The sequence below is a fragment of the Elephas maximus genome, chromosome 1 (genome assembly GCF_024166365.1).
Source record: "Elephas maximus indicus isolate mEleMax1 chromosome 1, mEleMax1 primary haplotype, whole genome shotgun sequence".
Taxonomy (NCBI): domain Eukaryota; kingdom Metazoa; phylum Chordata; class Mammalia; order Proboscidea; family Elephantidae; genus Elephas; species Elephas maximus.
Window position 1 is genome coordinate 133,716,431 of NC_064819.1, and position 25,420 is coordinate 133,741,850.

Consider the following 25,420-nt stretch of genomic DNA (forward strand, 5'->3'; position numbering starts at 1 on the left):
TTCTTCTCCAACACCACAATTCAAAGGTATCAATTCTTCTTCGGTCTTCCTTATTCATTGCCCAGCTTTCACATGCATATGAGGTAATTGAAAACACCATGGCTTGGGTCAGGTGCACCTTAGCCCTCAAGATGCTATCCTTGCTTTTCAACACTCTAAAGAGGCCTTTTGCAGCTGATTTGCCCAATGCAATGTGTTTCTGATTTCTTGACTGCTGTTTCTATGGCTGTTGATTGTACATCTAAGTAAAAAAAAAAAAAATCCTTGACAACTTTAATCTTTTCTCTGTTTATCATGATGTTACTTATTGGTCTAGTTGTGAGGATTTTTGTTTCTTTATGTTGAGGTGTAATCCATACTGATGGCTGTAGACTTTGATCTTCATCAGTAAGTGCTTCAAGTCCTCTTCACTTTCAGCAAGCAAGGTTGTGTCGTCTGCATATTGCAGGTTGCTACCTGAGTCTTCCTCCAGTCCTGATACCCCATTCTTCTTCATATAGTCCAGCTTCTCAGATTATTTGCTCAGCATAGATTAAATAGATATGATGAAAGGAAACAACCCTGGCATATACCTTTTCTGACTTTAAACCATGCAGTACCCCCTTGTTCTGCTCAAACGACTGCCTCTTGATCAGTGTACAGATTCCTCGTGAGCACAATTAAGTGTCCTGGAATTCCCATTCTCTGCAATGTTATCCATAATTTGGTATGGTCCACACAGTTGAATGCCTTGGCATAGTCAATAAAACACAGGTAAACATCTTTCTGGCATTCTCTGCTTTCAGCCAGGATCCATCTGACATCAGCAATGATATCCCTGGTTCCATGTCCTCTTCTAAATCTGACTTGAATTTCTGGTAGTTCCCTGTTGATACACAGCAGTAGCCGCCTTTAAATGATCTTGAGCAAAATTTTGCTTGCATGTGATATTAATGATATTGTTTGATAATTTCCACATTCTGTTGGGTCACCTTTCTTGGGAATAGGAATGAATATGAATCTCCTCCACCAGTTGGCCAGGTAGCTGTCTTTCAAATTTCTTGGCATAGATAAGTGAGTACTTTCAGCGCTGAGTCTGTTCGTTGAAACATCTTGTTGTGGATTGAATTATATCCCCCCAAAAATGTGTGTATCAACTTGGTTAGGCCATGCTTCCAGTATTGTGTGGTTGTCGTCTATTTTGTGATTGTAACTTTATGTTGAGAGGATTCAAGTGGGATTGTAACACCACCCCTACCCAGGTCTCCTCCCTGATTCAAGGTAAAGGGAGTTTCCCTGGGGTGTGGCCTGCACCACCTTTTATCTCTCAAGAGATGAAAGGGAAGCAAGCAGAAAGCTGGGGACCTAATACCACCAAGAAACAGCACCAGAAGCAGAGCACGTCATTTGGACACGGGGTCCCTGCTCCTGAGAATCTCCTCGACCAGGGGAAGATTGAGGAGAAGGACCTTCCTGCAGAGCCACAGAAAGAGAAAGCCTTCCCCTGGAGCCGATGCCCTGAGTTTGGACTTGTAACCTACTAGACTGTGAGAAAATAGCTTTCTCTTTGTTAAAGCCACCTACTTGTGGTATTTCTATTATGGCAGTACTAGATGACGAAGACACATCTCAGTTGATATTTTGTCAATTCCTGGAGCCTTGTTTTTCGCCAGTGCCTTCAGTGCAGCTTCGAATTCTTCCTTCAGTACCATAGGTTCCTGATCATATGCTACCTCCTGAAATGGTTGAATGTTGACCAATTCTTTTTGATATAGTGATTCTGTGTATTCCTTCCATCTTCTTTTGATGCTTCCTACAACGTTTAATATTTTTACCATAGAATCCTTCAGTATTGCAGCTCGAGGCTTGAATTTTTTCTTCAGTTCTTTCAGCTTGAGAAATGCTGAACCTGTTCTTCCTTTTGGCTTTCTATCTCCAGGTCTTTGCACATGTCATAAAACTTTGTCTCCTCAAGCCGCCTGTTGAAGTCCTCTGTTCAAATCTTTTACTGCTTTCTTCATGCGTGATGTTCTTGATATCATTCCACAACTCGTCTGGTCTTTGGTCATTAGTGTTCAATGTGTCAAATCTGTTCTTGAGATGGTCTCTAAATTCAGGTGGGATATACTCAAGGCCGTACTTTGGCTCTCATGGGCTTGTTCTAATTTTCTTCAGTTTCAACTTGAACTTGCATATGAGCAGTTGATGGTCTGGTCTGCAGTTGGCTCCTGGCCTTGTTCTTACTGATGTTATTGAGCTTTTCCATCATCTCCTTCCACAGGTGTAGTCAATTTGACTCCTGTGTATTACATCTGGTGAGATTCATGTGTACAGACACCATTTATGTTGGTGAAAAAAAAGTATTTGCAATGAAGAAGTCGTTGGTCTTGCGAAATTCAGTCATGTGATCTCTGACATCATTTCTATCACCAAGGCCATATTTTCCAACTACCGATCCTTCTCATTTCCAACTTGCGCATTCTAGTCAGCAGTGGTTATTAATGCATGTTCGATCAATTTCAGACTGCAGAAGTTGGTAAAAATCTTCAATTTCTTTATCTTTGGACTTAGTGGTTGGTGCATAAATTTGAATACTAATTATATTTACTGGTCTTCCTTGTAGGCATGTGGAGATTATCCTATCACTGACAGCTTTGTACTTCAGGATAGACCTTGAAATATTCTTTTTAACAATGAATGCAACGCTGTTCCTCTTCAGTTTGTCATTCCTGGCATAGTAGACCATATGATTGTCTAATTCAAAATGACCGATACCAGTCCATTTCAGCTCACTAATGCCTAGGATATCGATCTTTGTGTGTTCCATTTCATTTTTGACAATTTCTGATTTTCCTAGATTCATACTTCGTACATTCCAGGTTCCAGTTATTAATGGAAATTTGCATCTGTTTCTTGTCATTTTGAGTCATGCCACATAAGCAAATGAAAGTCCTGAAAACTCGACTCCATCCACATCATTAAGGTCAACCCTACTTTGAGGAGGCAGCTCTTCCCCAGTCATATTTTGAGTGCCTTCCAATCTGAGGGGCTCATCTTCTGCACTACATCAGACAGAGTTCCACTGCTATTCATAAGGTTTTGACTGGCTAATTGTTTTCAGAAGTAGACTGCCAGGTCCTTCTTCCTAGTCTCTTAATCTGGAAGCTGAGCTGAAACCTGTCTGTCATGGGTGACCCTGTTGGTATTTGAATACCAGTGGCATAGCTCCCAGCATTACAGCAACACACAGGCCCCCACACTACAACAAACTGACAGAAGTGTGGAAGATATATATGTATGTATGCACGTGTGGCGTAGTGGTTAAGTGCTACGGCTGCTAACCCAAGGGTCGGCAGTTCGAATCCGCCGGGCGCTCCTTGGAAACTCTATGGGGCAGTTCTAGTCCATCCTATAGGGTCGCTATGAGTCGGAGTCGACCTGAGGGCACTGGGTGGTGGGTTTTATGTGTGTGTATATGTATATATGCCAAAAAAAAAAGCAAACCCTTTGCTGTAGAGTCGATTGTGACTCATAATGACCGTATAGGACAGAGTAGAACTGCCCCATAGGGTTTCCGAGGAGCAGCTGGTGGATTTAAACTGCCGACCTTTTGTTTAGCAGCCAAGCTGTTAACCACTACATCACCAGGGCTCCATATATAAATGTATATTTATCTGATTTCAAAATCCTTTAGAATAAATGAGCAAGTAAAAATAACCAAATAGCACTGACCTTGAAAGAAACCTGAAGTCTTTAAACCTAAAAAAAATTTCATTGTCTTTATTATGTCATTTGCAGTATGAAACTAAGATTTAAAACTAAGTTATAATTAGTCCTGTATTTTTTCAAAATTGTGCTTTAGAAAATTTTGCTTTTTATTATTTTTTAAAAGAAAAAGTGAATAAACTGAGACAATGAAACCCTTAGATATCCTTCTAACTCCACAGGTTACTATAACACTCTCTCATATAAAGTAGAAAGTACTGTATATATTGCTTCTGTTTCACTCATCCATCTTTATACATGCAAGGTTTTTCCTTTTGGTTTTATACCATGCTAAATTTGATCTGTAGGTCTGATGTTTTTCTCACCAATAGTAAATATAATCAGAGAATAATATAAAAGCAGCCCAACTTTATTATCTTAATATATATGTGTGTGTGTAGAAGTTGGGCATTGCATATTTTTAAAATATGTTTTGAAATAACTTCCTTGTCTATTTTGTTCTAGTTTTTACCAGATTCGTGCATCTATGAAAATTCCACCAAGAATTCCCCACAGAGTAGAAGCTAGTTTGTTACATGCAACAGGTAAGCCAAGGAATATTTTCAAGTTAAAATTGTCAGAAGCGACATTATAATGTTCAACAATAATAATTATTCGTACATGTGTATTTTTTAATTACAAATAGAAAGATACGAAACAGCATAGTTGTAATACACCGTGTAAGAAATATATTTGGGGCCTTAGTAAAATGGGCTTCATTATAGGTACCCTGTGTACTTCATAAGGTTCTTAACATGAACAAGTGAAAAAATATATATGAAAGTTTTATGAAAACAAACACAGAGTTTAAGATGTAATTTTTAAAAATACACAGTAAATGTGAACTCATAATTTCACCAGTGATTATAAAGGTATTTTATGGTAAAGTTTTATAGTGTGCCTTTTGAGGACGTTTTTTAAACCACATTTTGTTTTTTTATTTTAACTACTCAAACTAGAAAACAAAGAGCCAGAAGACAATGTATGAAGGAATAAAATAGACCTGTTGTAACAACTCTACTACTTACTCATAATCTAAGGAGAAACACCACCATTAAAAGGTTTTAACCTAAAACTGGCAGCCCTAAACCGGTAGATTATAATCAGTGGGAATTTTTTCACCTTTCGTAATACAGTATGCCGTTTTATTTCTTGTGGTCAGGAAATGAAATGGTTAATGGTGCATTCTAGAGAGTTACCATGTATGCCTTATGAGAATTATTAGCCCCCCCAAAAAATTTTTTTTTTAAAGCATCATAAAATAACAAAATACACTTAGCGCTAAAGCTTTGCTGACCATAATTCAATCCGTTTTTATAATTAAAAAAAAAAAAAGTTGGTGGGAAGTTGAAGTATTTAGGATCATCTTTTTAGCATACTTCAGATGCAAAAAATACTAGTTAATGTTAAACCCCAGTGAATGGTACATAATGGAGAGTTTATCTTCCTGAAAACTATCAAAATCTCGGGGAGACCTGTTGTTTATAACCCAAAATATGCTTATATGTTCTTGGCTTGGCATGAATGCTAAAACACGTATATATCAAAATAGGTCTTCTTTTCTTAGTCTGTGTTCCTTCTGTTAAACACAGAGGTAGTAAAACAACTGATGTTACAAGCCAAATTTGGTATTCCCTTTTGAACTGCCTTAAATCTAGTAGACAAAATCTGCTTGCTGTATTCCAAGATGGCAAGATATTCAACACAAATTCCAAAAGTCTAGATAGATCGATAACTACTTTTAAGAAATAAACTTTCTGAATATAAATCAGTTTCTTCTTTGTAATCATGAAGTTTGGAGAGAAATAAAGTAAAATTTGCGAATAGTATTCTTGACAACTGAAGTTTTCTTCATATGGAAACTTGAGAGGATTTTTGAGGTTGAGTTAATCTATACTGAATTTAACATTTTTATATTTTGTTTCATCTAAATTCAGAATTAATGGATGTGAGATTATTTAGGAAACTCATTTAGGAAATTTAACCCAGAAAAACTATTACAAATTAAACATTTTTATCGTTAATACTGCCAGCTAGCATCTTTCTGTAACATCCAAGGAATTGTTTCTACTTTTTTTTCTTAAATTTTTAATAACTGCTTCAGAGAACTAGACATCTTAACCATGCTTGGTATCATACAGAGAAATTCCAAGAAAGATTGTAGAGGTCAGATCTAATAGCCAACAGTACTAATGACTTTTGGGCAATCTACAGTTTGAAAATAAAATTTTTTCAGTTAGATATTTGGGTTGGTATAGAGGATAGAATAGAATGTCACAGTATTTAATCTGGTTGGCGTTGTTTCATTGAGAAATATCTGCTTTAGCTTCCTCTTTTCTCGCTAAGTGATCTAAACTTAGTGGAAAAATTACTAGCTTTACTTCTTGAGGAAACTCTGGTGGCGTAGTGGTTAAGTGTGTTACAGCCGCTAATCAAAGGGTCGGCAGTTTGAATCTGCCAGGCGCTCCTTGGAAACTCTGTGGGGCAGTTCCACTCTGTCCTATAGGGTTGCTATGAGTCAGAATCGACTCAGCAGCACTGGGTTTGGTGTTTTTTTTTTTTTTGTATACTTCTTGATTAAGGAGGCCTGGTGGTACAGTGGTTAAGTTCTTGGCTTTTAACCAAAAGGTCATTGGTTCAAACTCACCAGCCGCTTCACAGTAGAAAAACGTGGTAGTCTGCTCTAGTAAAGATCACACTCTTGGAAACCCCATGGGGCAGTTCTCCTCTGTCCTGTAGGGTCGCTATGAATTGGAATCAACTTGACAACAACAGCTTCTTGATTGATGAACTGAGGATAAGGAAGGACATCAGAAATCAGTTATGAAAAGGCTTGAGAGTAACCTATGATTACTGTTCCTATTCCAGGACTCCTTGAGTGGCTTTGCTTGATGCTGCTTTTATTACAGTTAAATTCAGAACACCTTTTTTGTTTCTAATCAGGAGTGGTAGTGTCATCATCTTGGTTGATAATAGTTTTCAGAATTATGATTCTGGGCAGGGACCTCAAGAGATAGTAAATATCAATGGTCTAAAAGCCAGCCGTCATTCATCACCTCTGGGTGGATTTTTTAGAATAATTTATATCCTGATAACTCCAAGTATATGTTCTGTTTTAAAGGACACAGATGTCCTTTATGGCTACAAGGAAATGTCCTTTCTGTGCTTTTATATAATGTCATTACAATTGTTTTTCCAAGGTTTTTTGAGTGTTTTGCCTTTGATAATTTTTAAACTAGGTCCCTTTCTGGGTTGTCTGACTTATGTTTCTTCGTTATTTTATTGACGGTGATAAAAGTACTGCTATTTTAATCATTTAATTGGTGATGCGTGCCTTAGAGTATTGCCTTCAGTGACTACTTACTGCAGCACTGAGCTCCCAGACCCAGTGATAGTTCACTTTTTATTTTATTTGACAACGACAGGGCAGCACTACAGCCTCAATCAAGATTTTTTTCAAAGGTATTTTCATGGTGCCAACTTATTGTTCATCTTTCCATGGCCATACCTGATCTCTGGAACATTAACAATTTAGATATTGTGGTATTTGTATTTAGCTTGATCTTATACCAGGAACTTTTTCCATTTGATGTTGCATTTTTCAAATGAATATATTTGTTCACTTTATTTAGTTTGGACTTGGTTTACTCACAAGAACGGTAGAAAATGTATAGATTTTCAGTTCCTTCTTTATATCTTTTTAAGAGAAAAAGCATTCTAGAAAAAGATATAAGTGGATTTTTATTATGGGCAACTCTATTTAAACAAAGCTCCATGATCATTATTCTTCCATTGACTAAATACTGGTTGGAAAGGATTTTAGTTCTTTGAAACTTTTGTCAAAATTAACACAAGAGTTCAATCTCTAGGTCATTTGCATAACAAATATTTCATGTAATTGATATCGTTTATAAAGTAATATTACTTTGACACTATGATAAGTCATGTTTCAGAAATGTTCATATGGAATGCTTTCCTTAAGCGCCTTTTTCGGAGAAAGGATTTTTTATTTCTGGTTTGTATTATAAAGCCAGATTTAGTCAGTTATTTGTACCAGTTCAGTTTCTAGGTTCTGATACTATCAATTCTCTATTATTGGCTATGAAATATGGATGACCTGATAATTGACTAGTGTGGAAAGGAAGTATCTTTTAAAAATAGTTTATGGCAGACACCAATAAACTTCCATCATGTATAATTTTAGCTTGTATATGAAACTTTATTTAGTGTGTATTTTTATGGTATACCTTCTGCTCACTTGTCGACTATCTTGTTATCTGATATTTCGCATTTACAACAATAGTAAAAAATCTGCTATCCAACTATTTTGCGTGTTAACAACGTATGTCTGGCAGTAGTGAATGCCAAGGTTTGAGTCAAGAGTAATGCTGGCTTTGATGGTTAAGGTTATGTCAGCTTTGACTGGGCCATGATTCTCAGTGGTTTGACAGTTATGTAATGATGTAACTTGGCAGTTTTGTAATGATGTAGTCATCATTTTGTGATCTGATGTGGTCATCCTCCATTTTCATATAATACTGATTTTGCATAACAGCTGGTGTTTGGAATCTAACCATGTTGATAAGTGAGGAGAGGGTGTATAACAGAAAATATTTGATAGATTGCTTACTTTTTAATTAAATTGTAGCAGCCAAAATAGCAAACACAAAGACTAGATTTTGGACAGAAGAAAAAAATGCATGCTAACTCTCTCATACTTTTTTCTTGTTCTTTTTCAAAATAGCAAACTTTTGACTGTCATGTCTGAAATGTAATATCAAGTCTGACTTCTCCAAAATCATTTTGATTCCAAATGTTGCATCAGTGTGTTTTATTTTTTATTCTCTACTTTAGGATATCTTCTTTTTCTTGTCTACGATATGTGAGGATATTTACAGAGTTTTAAAAATAAGTTACTTCGAAAAAATTGTGGGACATGCTGCTTTTTACCCACCCCAACACCATTCCCATCTTAAACCAAAACCAAACTAAACCCACTGCTGTTGAGTCAATGCCGACTCATATAGGGTCGCTCTGAGATTGCTACCATAACTACCTTTAATTTGTGTAGTATTCCATAGCTTGTGAATCTTGTTTCATCCTCTGGCCACCTTATGATGAGAGTAAATTGAGATTTAGAGAGGTTAAGATCATGAAGCCAGGGAGTAGAAAAGCTAGGGTGTGCTGCACTTCTATCTAAGTAATTAGTGGCTCAGAAGTTGTAGACACTCATTTACTATTTATCCATTTAAACACATTTGTCAAAAAATATTTGTGCACTTGTACACTGTATGCTCTTCAAAGGAACAATGTATATTTAAAACCTAAATATTTTGTGGGTAAGGCTTATAGACTAGTTTCAAAATTTGCCATTGTTTAAGTTCAGTAGGAGAAAAAAAACAGAAAAAGCAATGGAGTATTTATGACATACATAGAACAAAAAAGCCAGTCTACTATAGTCCTACTCTGACTCTTCATTTTCATTTAATTCTTCTTGCTTGTATTGTTCTGCCTGAATAACATTTTGTTTGTTTTATGGCATTTATTTATAACTTGTCCGACTCTTCGCTTTTACTTTTTGAACTGCTAAGAACCTTTATACCTTATCAGATTATTTAGGTTAGAGTAGAGTGATAAATAGAAGTTAAAGTGATAGGTATGAGGAATACTTCTAGGATAATAAACGTCCATTTGTAGGTGCAGAAAACAGAGATTCTTGGTTGCTTCATATTGGAAGTCTGGTACCCAGTCATATTTCCTGCCAGTGTACCCCTGAATAATCTCTCTAATGTTAAATACTGTTTTAAGCATATTAATATGAAAATTATAGAGAATAGTGTTTGATGGCGTGTGGGTGCTTACTGGAGGCTTACAGATGTTGATTGGATCCAAAATACTGTTCTTCTGTCCAGATGAGTTTCCTCACAAGCAATCTGAAAAAGGGATTACTGAAAGCTTGTTTATTCTAAGCTTTGAGCCATTGTTTCTATCCTTTTTGTATGTTTTTCCTCCACCGAGATTTGTTTCATTTTAAAATGATATTTAGGGGTTCCTGCAGTGTGTATCTTGTTACTATTGATAAATTTGCTGGTAAAATCTATTCTTGCAAAGTGTCTTAGTTATCTAGTGCTGCTATATCAGAAATACTCTAAGTGGATGGCTTTAACAAACAAATTTATTCTCTCACAGTTTAGGAGGCTAGTAGTCTGAATTCAGGGTGCCAGCTCTAGGGGGAGGGTTTCTCTCTCTCTGAGCTCTGGAGGAAGGTCCTTGTCTCCTTTCAACATCTGTGGGCCCGACGTTCCTTGGAGGTCCCCATGTGTCTTGGCATCAGTCTTCACCTGGGTTTAGGAGGTTCTCAGCACAGGGACCCCAGGTCAAAAGCATTCCCACCACTCCCAGCTCTTCTTTCTTGGTGTGGTGAGGTCCCTCCCCTCTCTGCTCACTTCTCTCTCCTTTTACCTCTTTCAGGATAAAAGGTGTGATTCAAGCAAGGGTGTGACTTGAGGCACACCGTTTTGTAAAGCTGTAACTCAGGATACAACCCACACTGATCCTGCCTCATTAATATATATAGGCTAGGATTTAAAATTCATCACAGAATGGATGATAATTATATCAGATCACAAAAAGGAGGACAGCCACACAATACTGGGAATCATGGAGTAGCCAAGTTGACATATATTTTGGGGGGGGACACAATTTATGACACGAAGATTTTTCTGCCTCCAGATATTACTCTTACGTATTTGGCCAACTTTGTTTTAATAAATGCATAGTGTTGATTTCTAGACTCATCCTTAATAACATAAATATTTTTATGTAGAATAGTTTTCCTAACTTACACTCTGTATTAATCCTGTTTTTACTTATATTCCTTAAAAATGTCTTTTTTCTTCTGATAGCTTGGATTTTCTTTTTCTAACCATTTTATCATGTGCTTGATTTTTCTTCTAACTTTGATTTGTATGATTTGTATCCTTTCAGCTCTGTATTTTACCCTAATTGTAATATATTTCTGGAAAAGGTTTAGGAAGAAGAGAGAAAATAATGATTGTGTCTGTGAGTTGCAGTAAGGTTGATTAGTTGGGTTTGGGAATTAGGTGACATTTATACAACTCGTCTCAATACATTTAAATTATTTCCAGCACAAGATTTGTGCTGACAGTTAGAGATTTGGGTCAGGAAATAGCTGTCATCTGTAATAACGTCAGTCATGAAAGACAAAAACTATTTATAGGCTGTTGAAAAATGATTCATAGGAAAGCATTCATACACTTCTACAACAGAGAAGTCATTGCTGGTTCCAGGAAGCTGGCCCCTTACTGAAATGTTAGAGAACTGTATACAATGTGGTTAAAAAGTTCAGCTAATGACTTACCTTTTCTAATAGTGATAGTATTATTTAAAAGGAAGTGTATTTTATTTTGTTCATTTTTTTAATATCCATCTATCCTGTTCTTCTGATTAAAAATAATTTTTGTACAAATAACACAGGCAAGTAGTTCAAAGATCAGTTAGTTCAGAAAGACTTATAGTGAAAACCATACCTTGTACTCTAGGCAGAATCACTTTTAACTATTTCTCTCACCCTCTCTATATATAGACATAATCTGTGACCTTCCTGTTATGATAAAAGACAATTTACCTTACTTATACCACTTTCTTCCTCCCTTTTCTACCTGGCCATATCTGAAGCTTCAAAAAATATAATGCTCCATATCATGTTTCAGCAACCATAGATGGACTTCTCATTTTATAAAATAAGGATATAAACAAACACTCTCATCCTTTTTTCAAATCTTCCCTTTCCCACCTTCCAACCTCTGTCGGATATATCCTTTCTTTTATATTATATAGGTTGCTAACATTCACATCCTGCTTTGTAACTGCAGTTAAATCTTTGTGCTTTGTCTATGAGTTGATTCCAGAGGTTGAAAACAAGTAAACCGCTTTTGCATTGTTATGATAACACATAGAGGGAAAGTGTTTATCAAATTTAGAGATTGTAGTCTCGACTCGACAGCACTGGGGGTGATGGGGGTAGTCTCAAGAGATGCAGCTCTGATATAGTTAAGAAAGCAGTGACTTGGAATCAGAAGACTACTTCCTTTTACGTGACCTTGGAAAACTCAACCTTTCTGAGCTTCATTTTCTCATCTGTGAGATGTATTGACCTGCTTCACAAGGTTGTCATGCATTAAATAAATGAACATGCTTAGCAAACGATAAAGGGCTATACACACATATTGTTATTGTACTTATAGTAATACAAGAAAGAATGTGATGCAGTCATGTTAGCGAGATAAAATTCATATATATGTCACTTATCCATTACTCCTAGTGGTAAACTGAATAATCTCAACAGACGTGATAGAAAACTCACCGCGAAGTTAGATCGGTTTTTCAGTAAACTTTGCGTAGATTCTGAAACTTTAGCCCATTTGACATTATAAACCTCCATTTTGCTTTCTCTAAATTAAACACCTTTCTTCTGTCATTGCCGTTGTTTTTCACCTGGCATAGGATAGAGTGAGTGGTATTTACACTGCTACTTGCACTGGCCTCCTGAAATAGGGAGTTAAGAATTTATCACCTTGTACTGCAATTATTTGCTTTAATGTTTCTATCTGGACTAGACGGGGAGCTCTGAAAACAAGGGCAGTGTTCTTATTTTCCTATCTCTTAGTTCCCTATACTTTAGAGGCTTGGTAAATTATGGCTGAATGAATGCTCACTTGTTCACAAAATAAATAAGAGATACTAATGCTATCTGTTTAACCAAAGGAAATGAAAACGCAAAAGGATTGTGGTAGGAATAAAACGTAAGTTACCATGACTTAATGTAAGTATTTGTAGGCCTCCAATTATCACAGGTCTCTAAAAGTGTAAATCTGAGTGTTTGAGTTGGCAAATAACTGATAGGTAAATGGAAATAGGCCCATTTGAACAGGGAAATGGCACTAAATTGAGAAATTAGTTGAAAGTTCATTTATTCAATAAATACTTGTTGAGCGCCTATTATACATAAGACATAGTGCTTAACCTTAAACTAAAAAAGTGAAAAGGATAAATATGGTTCCTATGGAAGATTATCTCATAAGTATTATATAACGAAGAGGGTCTCAGATTTAAAACAATGAACTGAGTACATATGTGGGTCTTTTTGTTTCCAAGACCCTGTAGAAATAGAAATATAGAAAAAGGAACAACAGAAGTCTATTTCAATACGTTTTTGAAAAACAGACGTGCAGATGGGAGCTTGTATGGTAAGGATTAGCATGAATCCAATCCCCAAAATGTGGAGATTGATCGACTCCTTGCTTTCCCACTTTTTCATCCTGATTGCCAGCTGCCCCCATGGCACACACCCTCTCTCTGTCCCCTATCAACCCAGAGCTAGGTCAGAGCTCAAAAGTTAAAAGGATACCATCCTTCAGACTGCCAAATAGGCAGATATCAGTCACAAGTTAGGAGAGTCCACACAACACCCCAGCCTTCTGAACACTAGCCACCAGTTCAAGGCTAGTTTCTCACTTCCCCTTCAGGATGACAGCGGAAAGTTCAGGAGTCCACATAAGACCCTTACTTTCTGACCTGCAGGCTCTCACTACCCCTTTAAGTTCAGTAATTCAGTGGAATGACTCAGAACTCACCAAGAGTATACCATACTTACAACTTCAGATTTATATAACCAAAAAGGATATAAATGAAAGAGACACCTAGGGTAAGGTCTGGGAGGGTTCCTAACATGGAGCTTCAATGTCCCAAGGGACATGCCACCCTCCCAAGGTACAGATGTTCTCATCATCCATGAAGCTCTCTGAGCCTTAGTGTTCAGGGATTTTATTGTCCAGTCTTGCATGATAGGCTGAATTATGTCTCCTGAGGCTAGTTGATAGTGGCCTCCCAGGTAAGTTTTTTCTGGTTTGGCCGTCCTCACTTGCTGCACAGATTTCTCAGGTATGGCCTGGAAATTCTAGACCAAGGTACCCCAGTTATTCCAAGAGTTATTTCTCCAGAGCCAAAGATAAAGGCCACCTTATTTAGGTGTGAAACTAGGTCCTTTACCCCACAGAGCTGAACTCCTATTTGGAACACCCCTCCATACCCTTCTTGAGGGGTTTCAGGCTTAAGTCAGGCAAATACTGCATATGAATGGGAAGTAGGGCTGAAAAAGAGGGATAAATTAAAGGTTTGTTGTCAGGTCAGTTGTGATAGTTGGGCACCTCCGCCCCAAGTCCAAAGTGTCAGGTAGCCTAGTATTTACCTTAGACTAGAAATCTCAGGGCTTTTTTCTAAATTACCAAGAAGTCGTAATGTTCCAAAGTAAAGCACCATTCTTAATTTAATGAGACCTTCACCCAGTCAGCAGGCTTCCATCTTTCTCTAAAGCTAGGTGTTTCACTCAAGGGAAAGGCCTAACAGAAAATTGAGCCACTTCAAAGAGGAAGATCAGGATAAACAGCAAAAACTGATTTCAGAAGAAACAGAAATAATTCAGAGGCCAGAAGCCAGAAGAGGACATGTTAAACACTATTTTTTTTTAAGTAGTATACTCAAAGATCAGATGTATCCATAAAAGAAGAATAGGATGCCTTCATATCAAAATAAAACTGTTAGAGATTTTTAAATATTATTAAAATTTCAAAATAGTGCAGTATGAGGACTAAATACAAAGAATTGAGAAAATCCCCTAGAACTTAGAGCAAAAAAGTCAGACAAGAAACATAGGAGAGAAAGGAAAAGCTAGAGACTCAATCCATGAAATTTAATAGCCAAATAATAATAGTAGTTCAAAGAAAACTGAGAAGAAGTTATTGCAGTAACAGAATTAGATCCAGAGCAACAAAATGAAAAAGACCTAGGGATGTTATTGTGAAATTTCAAAAAATCAAAAATCTTGAAATTCTTTTTCCAGGGGTAGTGGGGAAGGTGGTAGTAGTAAAAACAAATCAGAAAAAGAAGACTGAAAATTAAACTGACATCATCTGCAATCCTGAATGACAGGAGACAATGGAGCAGTTCAAAGTTCTGAAAGAAAATAGTTTTAAACCTGTAATTCTATCCCCAAACTTACCTACTTAGCCAAACTTTGTCAAGTGTAAGATTGTCAGAATAGACATTTTCACACATGCAAGAATTCACAAACTTTACCTCCCACACAGCCTTTCTTAAAAAGTTACTTGAAGATATACTCCAGCAAAATAGGAGAGAAAACCAAAACAGAGGAAGACATGGATCTGAGAAACAGTGAACCCACTCCAAGAGGCCAAAGAAAGAAAATCTAGGAAAATGGTGGTATAGCTGTTGGTTTGTTAGGTGCCGTTGAGTAGGTTTTGATTCATAGTGACCCCAAGTACAACAGAATGAAACACTGCCTGGTCCTGTGCTATCCACACAATCATTGCTATGTTTGAGCCCATTGTTGCAGCCACTGTGTCAGTTCATCTCGTCAAGAGTCTTCCTCTTTCTTCCTAACTGTCCATTTTACCAAGCATGATGTCTTTCTCCAGGAACTGATCTTTCCTGATAACTTGTCCAAAGTACGTGAGACGAAACCTTGCCATCCTTGCCTCCAAGGAGCATTCTGGCTGTACTTTTTCCAAAATAGATTTGTTCATTCTCTGGCAATCCATAGTATATTCAGTATTCTTCACTTACACCATAATTCAAAAGCATCATTTCTTCTGTCTTCTTTATTCATTGTCCAGCTTTCACATGCATATGAGGCGATTGAAAATACCATGGCTTGGGTCAGGCGTACCTCAGTCCTCAAAGTGACATCTTTGCTTTTTAACACTTTAAAGAGGCCTTTTGCAGTAGATTTGTCCAATGCAGTATGTCATTTGATTTCTTGACTGCTGCTTCCATGCGTGTTAATTGTTGGTCCAAGCAAAATGAAATCTTTGCCAATTTCAATATTTTTTTGTATATCATGATGTCGCTAATTGGTCCAGTCGTGAGGATTTTTGTTTTAAGTTGAGGTGTAATCCATACTGAAGGCTGTAGTCTTTCATCTTCATCAGTCAGTGCTTCAAGTCCTCTTCACTTTGAGCAAGCAAGTTAGTGTCATTTGCATATTGCAGGTTGTTAGTGAGTCTTCCTCCAATACTGATGCTGTGTTGTTATTCTTACAGTCTGGTTTCTCAGATTATTTGCTTCAGCATATAAATTGAATAAGTGTGGTGAAAGGATACAACTCTGATTCATACCTTTCCTGACTTTAAACCACGCAGTATCGCCTTGTTCTGTTCAAATGACTGTACATGTTTCTCATGAGCACAATTAAGTGTTTTGGAGTTCCCATTCTTCGCAAAGTTGTCCATAATTTGTTATGGTCCATACTGTCGAATGCCTTTGCATAGTCAATAAAACACAAGTAAACATCTTTCTGATATTCTGTTCTTTCAGCCAAGATCCATCTGACATCAGCAGTGATGTCCCTTGTTCCATGTCCTGTTCGCAATCTGGCTTGATTTTCTGGCAGTTCCCTGTCAATGTACTGCTGCAACTGTTCATGAATTACTTCAGCAAAATTTTACTTGCCTGTGATATCAATAATATTGTTCGATTGTTTCCACATTCTTTTGGATCACCTTTCTTTGTACAACATGTAAACCCTGGTGGCGTAGTGGTTAAGAGCTACGTTTGCTAACCAAAATGTCAGCAGTTCAAATCCACCAGGCACTCCTTGGGAAGTCAATGAGGCATTTCTACTCTGTCCTATAGGGTCGCTATGAATTGAAATCATTTGTTTTTTTATTATTTGGGATGGGCAAAATATGAATCTCTTTCAGTTGGTTGGCCAGGTAGCTGTCTTTCAAATTTCTTGCCATAGGCAATTGGGCACTTCCAGCGTTGCATCCGTTTGTTAAAATGTCTCAATTGGTATTCTGTCAATTCCTGGAGCCTTATTTTTTGCCATTGCCTTCAATACAGCTTGGACTTCTTCCTTCAGTACTATTGATTCTTGATCATACGCTACCTCCTGAAATGGTTGAACGTTGACATGTTCTTTTTGGTACAGTGACTGTGTATCCCATCTTCCCTTGATGCTTCCTGTGTCTTTCAATATTTTACCCATAGAATTCTTTAATATTGCAACTCGATGCTTGAATTTTTTCTTCATTCTTTCTGCTTGAGAAATGCAGAGCATATTCTTCACTTTTCGTTTTCTAATTCCAGGTCTTTGCCCCTTTCATTATAATACTTTGTCTTCTTGAGCTGCCCTTTGAAATTTTTTGTTCAGCTGTTTTATGTCATCATTTTTTCCATTCACTTTAGCTGCTCCACATTGAAAAGCAAGTTTCAGTCTTTTCTGACATCTGTTTTTGCTTTTTCTTTCTTTCCTGTCTTTTTAATGATGGTAGGACTAGAGAGCAATTAACTCAGCTTGGTGCAGGGGAATAGACAGCTCTAGGAGTGAAGTCTCTGGGAGAACGAGAAGGATTCTATCAATTAGAAAATATAAGGCTGGATAAACTTAAGAATAGAAGAGAGAAACATTGTTCTTTTGTTAACAAGTTACCAGAAATTATTTAGAAGCTCCAAGAAAATCAGATATACAAAAGACTTTATAAGGAAGACATGGCAAACTAATGTGGCACAAGTTTGATCAAAGATTAAAAAAAAAAAAAGCCAAACCCATTGCTGTCGAGCCGTTTCTGACTCATAGCAACTCTATAGGACAGAGTAGAACTGCCCCACAGAGTTCCCAAGGAGCACCTGGTGGATTCGAACTACCAGCCTTTTGGTTAGCAGATGTAGCTCTTAACCACTATGCCACCAGGGTTTCCAGAGCTAAGATAGGGTGTTTAAAAAAAAAAACAGATGTCATTAGGATTAGGAGCATCCTAATAGTGATCAAGGGGTCATTATGCTGTACCTATACAGAAGGAACTTTAATACTCCCATATATCTTTAGCCTTCACAGAATAATTATTTATATGGTTTATTACTTTTGTCTGCCTTTTTTTTTTTTTGAAACTGGTGTCATTTAGATGGTAGGTAATCTTTACTGGTTCTTTTAATTTTACTGATCTCTTTTAATTTGCTGGTTGTCTTTACTGATTCTCTGCAAGTTGTTTTTTTGGTTTTGGTTTTTTTTTTTTTTTCTATTTGCTTTGGTCTCTAACTTCCACGTTAGAAACTTTCTTCAGATGTTTGGTAGAACTCACTTGTCCATACATGACTAAAAGGAGGGACCTCAAAAGCTGATTGGAAGCTCTGAGAGCATAGGTGGGACTTGTTTCTTTGAGCTTCATTCTAGGGTGATGTTGGTAAACCATTTCCAAAGGAATCTTCTAATTTCGTACCTATAGATCTTGTATACTGAACTGATCAGATTCCTCATGTGAACAAGTGGGGAGGGTCTGAGATTTTACTTTGTATATTTTGAGAATAATTTTTCATAGTTTTTCATGTTTTTGTACATCTTGTAAGCAGAGGCACTGAATGCCTTCTGTTCCAGGCTCTCTTTTCAAAAATGTTTGTATAGTGGACAACTTTGGAAGATGGAGATCATGCCTCTGTGTGAACCAGAGTGTAGATTTAATTGCTGTCTAGTATAATAATAAAGATAATGTCTCCCTCTAAGGCAAAGGTCAGACAGGTTTCCTTGTATTTCTTTATAAAACTTTATAAAAGTTTAATGTTTCTCGGTTATGACCGAAAACTCACTACATGTATAATATCCACGTAGGCCTACTTCCATGTCACCCCCATGGGACTTAGGGAGAAGGGGAACTGATGTGAACATGAAGCTCATGCTGTGATTAATAAAATCATTTTACTTCCACCCAGGAGTCTTCTGCCAGCATCTGTGAAACTGTGGCACGTGAGTTTGTTAGCTTGCAAGTAGAGTAAAATCTTAGACTCTATAATTCATGAAACATCAGAGAAGACACTTGTCTATCTCCTTCTGAGAGGGTAAGAATCTTGCTGCCAGCCTTCTAGGAGCTGAGTACAAGAAGAATTTTGAAAGTCTCAGCATTTGGTATTCAATATGCGTATACTCAGATCCCGTGCTCTTAGTCTTATCTGGTGACTTCCAGTTCAGAGGGCCCCTGTTTTATCTTCTCCGGGAAGTAAAACCCCAGACTTCTGCTAGGATGAAGGAGAGGCAATAACTTGGTGGCACGTAGTGGAGAAGAGGACATGAGGATCTCTTCTAATCTTTGTTGATAGACCACCTTCTCAATAAAGTATTATTTTAATTTATTAATTTAATTATTCTATGTCAAACTGTCCACCACCACCACCCCCCACTGCCATTTGAATGTAGGTTTCATGAGCCTAGAAATTTTATCTTTTTTATTTTGCTATGTATCTCCAACATCTAGAAAGTTAGTGAATGACTAAAGAAGGAAGTTACATATCTGTTGCCCACTGCTTCTGGTTTGAGATTAAAATTAAGGAGCAGTTTGTTACCTGTGGAGCCCTGGTGACGCAGTGGTTAAGAACTTGGCTGCTAACTAAAAGGTCAGCAATTTGAATCCACCAGCTGCTCATTGGAAAGCATATGGTGCAATTCTACTCTGTCCTATAGGGTCACTATGAGTTGGAATCGACTCAATGGCAATGGGTTTTTTGTTATCTGTAAGACACTGGTACATCTTTTTAAAAGCTTTAAGTATTGATATCAGTTCAGGATATAGGCAACATTCACTGAAGGTTCATTGTTGTTAGTAATTCCAACACAATTTAGAATGATTTTGGGGGGTAATTTTTTATTCCAACGATAGAATCTTTTTTAGAGCATTCCTAAAGGCAGTCTTGTTTCTTCTGTTTGGGCATTCCTAGCACTTTCAGTAAATACTGGATATATTTATTGGTAGAGCCAATGGGGTTTGCTGAAGAATTGATTGTGGGACATGGAAGAAAGAGAAAAATCAGCAAAGATCACAGAGCTAGTCAGTGGCAGAGCCAGGATTTAAACCTAGCCAGTCTGGTTTCAGAGTGTGTACTTTAAACCACTATACTGTGCTGTTTCTTGGATGAGAAAGATCCAGCCAAAAAAGACTACAAAGAATGGCCTATGAGGTATGAGCAAAACCAGAAGAGTGTGATGTCCAGGAAGCCAGATTAGTGTTTCACCAATGAAAGACTGCATCACTGTGTTAGATGCTGATGGTAGGTCAAGTAAGATGAGGTCTGAGAATTGACCATTGGATTTAGTAAAACAAAAGTCATTGTAAATCTCGATAAGAGAAGTTACAGGTTCAAAGTCTGGTTAGAATGTATCTTAATTATTTGTGGCTGTGTAAAAATATACCCCCAAAATTAGCAGTTTATAACAACAAACACTTATTATCTTATACTTTCTATGGATCAGGAAGTGGTTTAGCTGGCGCCTCTGGCTCAAGGTCTGCCATGAAGTCGTAGTCAGGCTATCATCCGGAGCTGTATTTATCTGAGATCCAACTGGGCTAAAAGATGTGCTTCCAGACTCACTCACATAGTTGTTGGCAGACCTCAGTTCTTAACCATGTGGACCTCTGTAGTCTGCTTGAGTGCCCTCAGAATGTCACATGGCTTTCCCCAGAGCAACAGTGTGAGAGTGAGAGAGTGAAAGTGACCATTATGGAAGATGCTAATGTACCATCACATCTGCTGTATTCACTCAGATCAACTCTGATACTTTGTGGGAAGGGGTTTATGCATGGCTGTTAAAACCAGTAGGTGGGCCTCATTGGGAGCCATCTTGGAGACTGGCTACCACAAGGTGTACTAAAGAGAGAATGGGAGGAGATGAATTAGAGACAGATAATACCAAAACTCTTCTGAAGAGTTTTGCCAAAAAGGGGAAACAAACTTACAGAAGAGTTGCAAGTACAGCACAAGGAACTTTTTTCCCTGTACCATTTAAGAGTGATTTGCCAATATGATGCCTTGTCATTTCCAAATACTTGAATGTGTATTTCTTCCAAACAAGAATATTTTCCTACATAACCCCAATAAATCTAAAGCCAAACCGCAGTACAACCATCAAAATCAAGAAGTTAATATTGATACTACCATCTCATCCTCAGCCCCATTTAAGTTTTGTTCCATTAATGTCCTTTATAGTAAAAAGTTCCGGTTCTAAATCATACATTGTAATTAGTTATATCTCTTTAGTCTCCTTCAATCTGAAACAGTTCCTCAGCCTTTGATTTTCATGAACCTCACAGTTTTGAAGACTACAGGCCTGTTATTTTATAGTGTCCTCAGTTTGCATTGGTCAGAGATTTCCCCATGATTAGATTCAGATTATGTGTCTTTGACAGGAATTTCTCAGAAGTGATACTGTGTCTCATTGTATGCTATTAGGTGGCACATGATTTCAGTGGTCTCGTTAGTGATGATACTAACTTGGATTGTTTGATTCAGGTGGTGTCTACCAGGCTTCACCACTATGAAGTTAACACTTTTTCCCTGTGTAATTAATAAATACCCTGTTAAAACTTTTGATTTCTATGTTTATTTATATCATTATGGACTCATGGTTTTCTCTTTTATTCAATGGATGTTAATCCATGACTATCATAATTTATTTTGATGCTCAGCTCATGTCAGCTAATGCCAGGAGGAGCCTCTTCAAGCTGGTTTCTATATCCTTTTGACATGTCCACTCATTCTTTGAGCACTTACTTTCTGGCACAAAAAAGATATTCTAGTTTTATCTCGTACTGTCTGTGCCCTGCTCTGTAATCAGCCATTTCTCTGAAAGCCCTATAGAAACCAAAATTTGGGATTGTGCTGTTCCCAGGCCCTTTGAGTAGACGTGTATGTACATACATATATATTTGCACATACATACATGGATTTACATCTATCTTTATATGTAAACATACAGTGAAAAGCATGAGTTCACATCAGTGCTTCCTATTTCCGTCCAATACCGTAGGATTCATTTTATGTTTATGCCTCTCTTCCATATTTGTACCTCCTTTCTGTGACAGTAAGTAACCTGACTCCCATCACCTTTAATATATACATATATATTTTAATTTGATTTGTCTGTTATATGTACCAGTCTCCCATCTCTGCTTTCTCATGCTCACACATGCTTTCTTCACATTACTTGGGCATTGACGCCTCATGTCTGGTCACTTACCTTTGTGGACACTCTCCTCACCCCTCTTGGATTTGCTTATTCCTTGTGCCAGGAGGGCCTTCTGCAGGGATGTTCTCCTCAGCCCACTTGTGCTCAGTAGAATGTGTCAGGCTGCTGCCCCTCACACACCTCCCACTCCATATGGAAGCCTTCCTCATCCCTTTTAGACTCTTACACCCTGTGCCAGACTGCCCCTCTGCAAGGATCCCTGCTCACCCAAATTGAGTTGTAATTCCCCAAGCTTGGGCACCCTCCCATGCAGTTGCCCTCCTCATCATGGTTGGGCTCCCAATACCCCACTGTAAGCCGCCCTTCCACTTAGATTGCTCTCCTCACTCATGGGTTCTAACGACAGGCCACCTCCCCATGCGGCCATCCTTCTTACTCCAATTGAACTCTGACATCCCACTTGGATCTGCCTTGCCCAGATGACCACCATGCTTGGGCCCACATAGTGGCCTTTGAACTGAATCATTGTGGAAAGGAAAGGAAGAGAAAGATGAAGCTCTCATGGTACACCTTTGTTTTCCCTTCTCTAGCTTGTACACAGGTAGACATTGGTGGTTCGGTGGTAGAATTCTGTGTGTGAGACCCAAGTTCAGTTCATGGCCAGTGTTCCTCAAACGCAGCCACCACCTGTCTGTCATTAGTGGGTTGCATGTTGCTGTGATTTCAGTAGAGCTTCCAGACTAAGACTAGGAAGAAAGGCCTGATGGTCTACTTCTAAAAATCCATCGATGAAAACCCTGTGGAACACAAGTACCCAATCTGCAATGCATCATGGTACAGGACTGGGCGATGTTTTGTTCCATTGTGCGTGGCGTCACCATAAGTTGGGGCCAACTTGATGATGGCTAGAAAGGCTTAACAACAGCTTAAACATCCCCAGTTTTTTTGTTTTTTTTTTTAAGTATTTCTCACACCATGTATTTCTGAAGGATAAAGTAATAAAACCATGACAGCAGATGGTCTGTGGAAAACTAAATTGCTTTCTTCTATGATATGCAGAACAGTTGCTCACTCTAAAATACCCATCCTGAGATTTCCTTATTTACCTTTTCAGGCTGAGATAAATTGTATGATAATTTTATAATGATTGTAATGTATTTATTCATCTTTATCATAAAAATTAATAAACTTTTAGGGATGTTCTAATAGCTCTACATAATGAGCATGGCATTGGAGTAATGAAATCAAACTTGTAAGATTTTAAAGTAAAAATAATTGATTTACCTTGTATTTTGTCTTTTGCCTGTCAATTACATATCTTATCTGTTTTAGGTATGACTTTAGCTTTTCCAGCTTCAGTTCATGATTCTCTGATTTGCAGTAAAACATTTCAGATTCTTTACAAAAATGAAGAGGTTGTTTTAAATGATGTTATGATCTTCAAAGTTAAAATGTTGTTGGATGAAAAAAAGGTAAATATCTCTTCATATATATTTAGATGAATATTTTTTGTAAGACTGGAGGCATATTTCTAACTTTCTATAAATATTCAAAAAGTTTCTTACATTGTAATTTCTCTTCAGATTGAGGAAACTCTGGAGGAAGTTAATTTTCTGTTATCCTTGGATCTACACTTCACGGATGGAGATTATTCGTAAGTAGGCTTATCAAACAATTAAAAAAATCTTTAGGTACTTGTAACAGTCTCTGTTACTATTAAATTCCCCATTTCCTTCTTAGATTCCAGCCTGTTACCTTCCTGTTTTTTTTAACTACTTTTTTCTTCTAGAGGAATTTCATGAGCATGCCTGGGCCTCTGCTGTGTGCCTGTGTTGGTTCCATGAACCCCAGGTAGCAAATTCAGACAATTTGAAGAAATATGAGACCTTTTGCTAAACTCTAGATATTGCACTATTGATATAATACCACCACCCTGGGGCATTTAAATGTAACTGAGCTCTCTTTCACTGTGTCACTGGCTAATCTTTCTTAGTGGCATGAAAGATGCCTTTTTTAGGTGAGACTTTTTTGATACTCTGAGTTATCAAGAGTGATGCTCTGAGACTTGGCAGTTGTCACCAGTACATTAATTTCTAGAGCCCGTGAGAGTTTTAGGACTGGCCATGCTGAACTTAAACAAACTTAGACATGTAGACATATAATTTAGGGACATGTTGTGCCTTTATTTACTTAAAACAAGAATTAGAGATCCATTTAACAATTTTATTTTTGAAGGTTTTTTTTTTATTTCAAATGTTGCTTTAGAAATACTTTTTGAAAATTATGTATGAATTCAGACTGCATATAGTATAAATAACAGAGCAGCCATGTTACTAAAAGATTTACTTTCGATATTCTCTTCACTGTTGTTGAGGAATAAGCATTTTTCACATGGTAACTAATGCTCCTTTTTAATACTTCAGTTACACAGAACTCCTTAAGGAATGTCTTTTTTAACTAAATCAGAATTCTATAAGTGGGGTAAGCTAAAAATGAGTAGATATTTCATCAACCATAGTCATTATAATTTATGTATATGTAAGAGAATAATTTATTTGGATACAATTTTTATGGAATTGTTTCAAATATTTTTGTACATGTAGACCTAATGACAGACTAAATATCATAATCAAGTTATCTACCAATGGCTTATTTTTTGAGCAGCATGTAATAACAAAGGTTTATACAATAAAAATAACTGAAATATCTTTTGGGGTTTGTTATAATAGGATTTGACTTAACCTGTGTTATCCTGCCACCTTGTAATAAATAGTTTTCCCTGTGGAGTAAAATTTGGCATAATATTCCTGAAGTGTCAAAATGATTCATGTTATAGGAACATTAGTGGAAAAAGTCCGTAACATGGCCTGATAAAAAACTATAGATTGTCTCTGATTATTTTCTTATTGTTAGATTTCATATCTTGTCTAATCAAATTTAATGCTTTAAAAATTACTCAAGATTTTAAAAAGTAATTAAGTAACTAAGTGTTTTTGATAGCTTAAGCTACTCTACAGATTATTGGCTTTTACTAAATATCCCATACTTACATGCAAATACATTGCTTTTTATAGGGCAGATGATTTGAACGCCTTGCAACTAATAAGTAGCCGAACATTGAAGCTGCACTTTAGCCTCCATAGAGGCCTTCATCACCATGTTAATGTTATGTTTGATTATTTCCACCTTTCTGTTGTGTCTGTTACAGTCCATGCATCATTGGTTGCACTACACCAGCCACTAATAAGGTAAATTTAACCAATACTCTAGTACTTATATATGTACTGTCTTTCATTTTTATAGTGAAAACTTACTTTGATAAAGATGACTGAAGTAGTAACGAATTTCTAAATTCATAATTAATTAAATATTTTCATTTTATACTAAAGTATTAAAAATAATAAATTTAAAGAGCATTAGATTGATAACTTTTCATTACAGAAATATAGAGCAATCATTTGTCAGTCCCAGATAAGTTGACCAAGAAAAATAATGCAGTCGGGAAATAACCATACAGCATTGTTTTATTTGTACTTGTGTTTCTGTGTAAGATTATAATGTAATTATTTATTGTCTGGAAAAGTATATTAATTTTTCTTGGTCCCTTCTCTGGATGGGCTAATTTTG

At 37.0% G+C, this 25,420-nt stretch overlaps 1 protein-coding gene across 7 annotated transcripts in view; it reads left to right on the forward strand.

Annotated features, from left to right (window-relative positions):
• FAM135A (family with sequence similarity 135 member A) overlaps nucleotides 1-25,420 on the forward strand; it is a 130,718-nt gene that overhangs the window by 44,673 nt on the left and 60,625 nt on the right. For 5 of the 7 annotated variants that reach the window (XM_049895111.1, XM_049895155.1, XM_049895120.1 and 2 more), the window contains exons 4-7: nucleotides 4,210-4,289; nucleotides 23,126-23,265; nucleotides 23,377-23,447; nucleotides 24,868-25,041. In XM_049895111.1, the coding sequence (XP_049751068.1) occupies nucleotides 4,210-4,289; nucleotides 23,126-23,265; nucleotides 23,377-23,447; nucleotides 24,868-25,041 (465 nt within the window). Of the gene's footprint in view, nucleotides 1-4,209; nucleotides 4,290-23,125; nucleotides 23,266-23,376; nucleotides 23,448-24,867; nucleotides 25,042-25,420 lie in introns of those variants that run through there. The other 2 variants (XM_049895136.1, XM_049895145.1) reach the window with 2 other exon arrangements.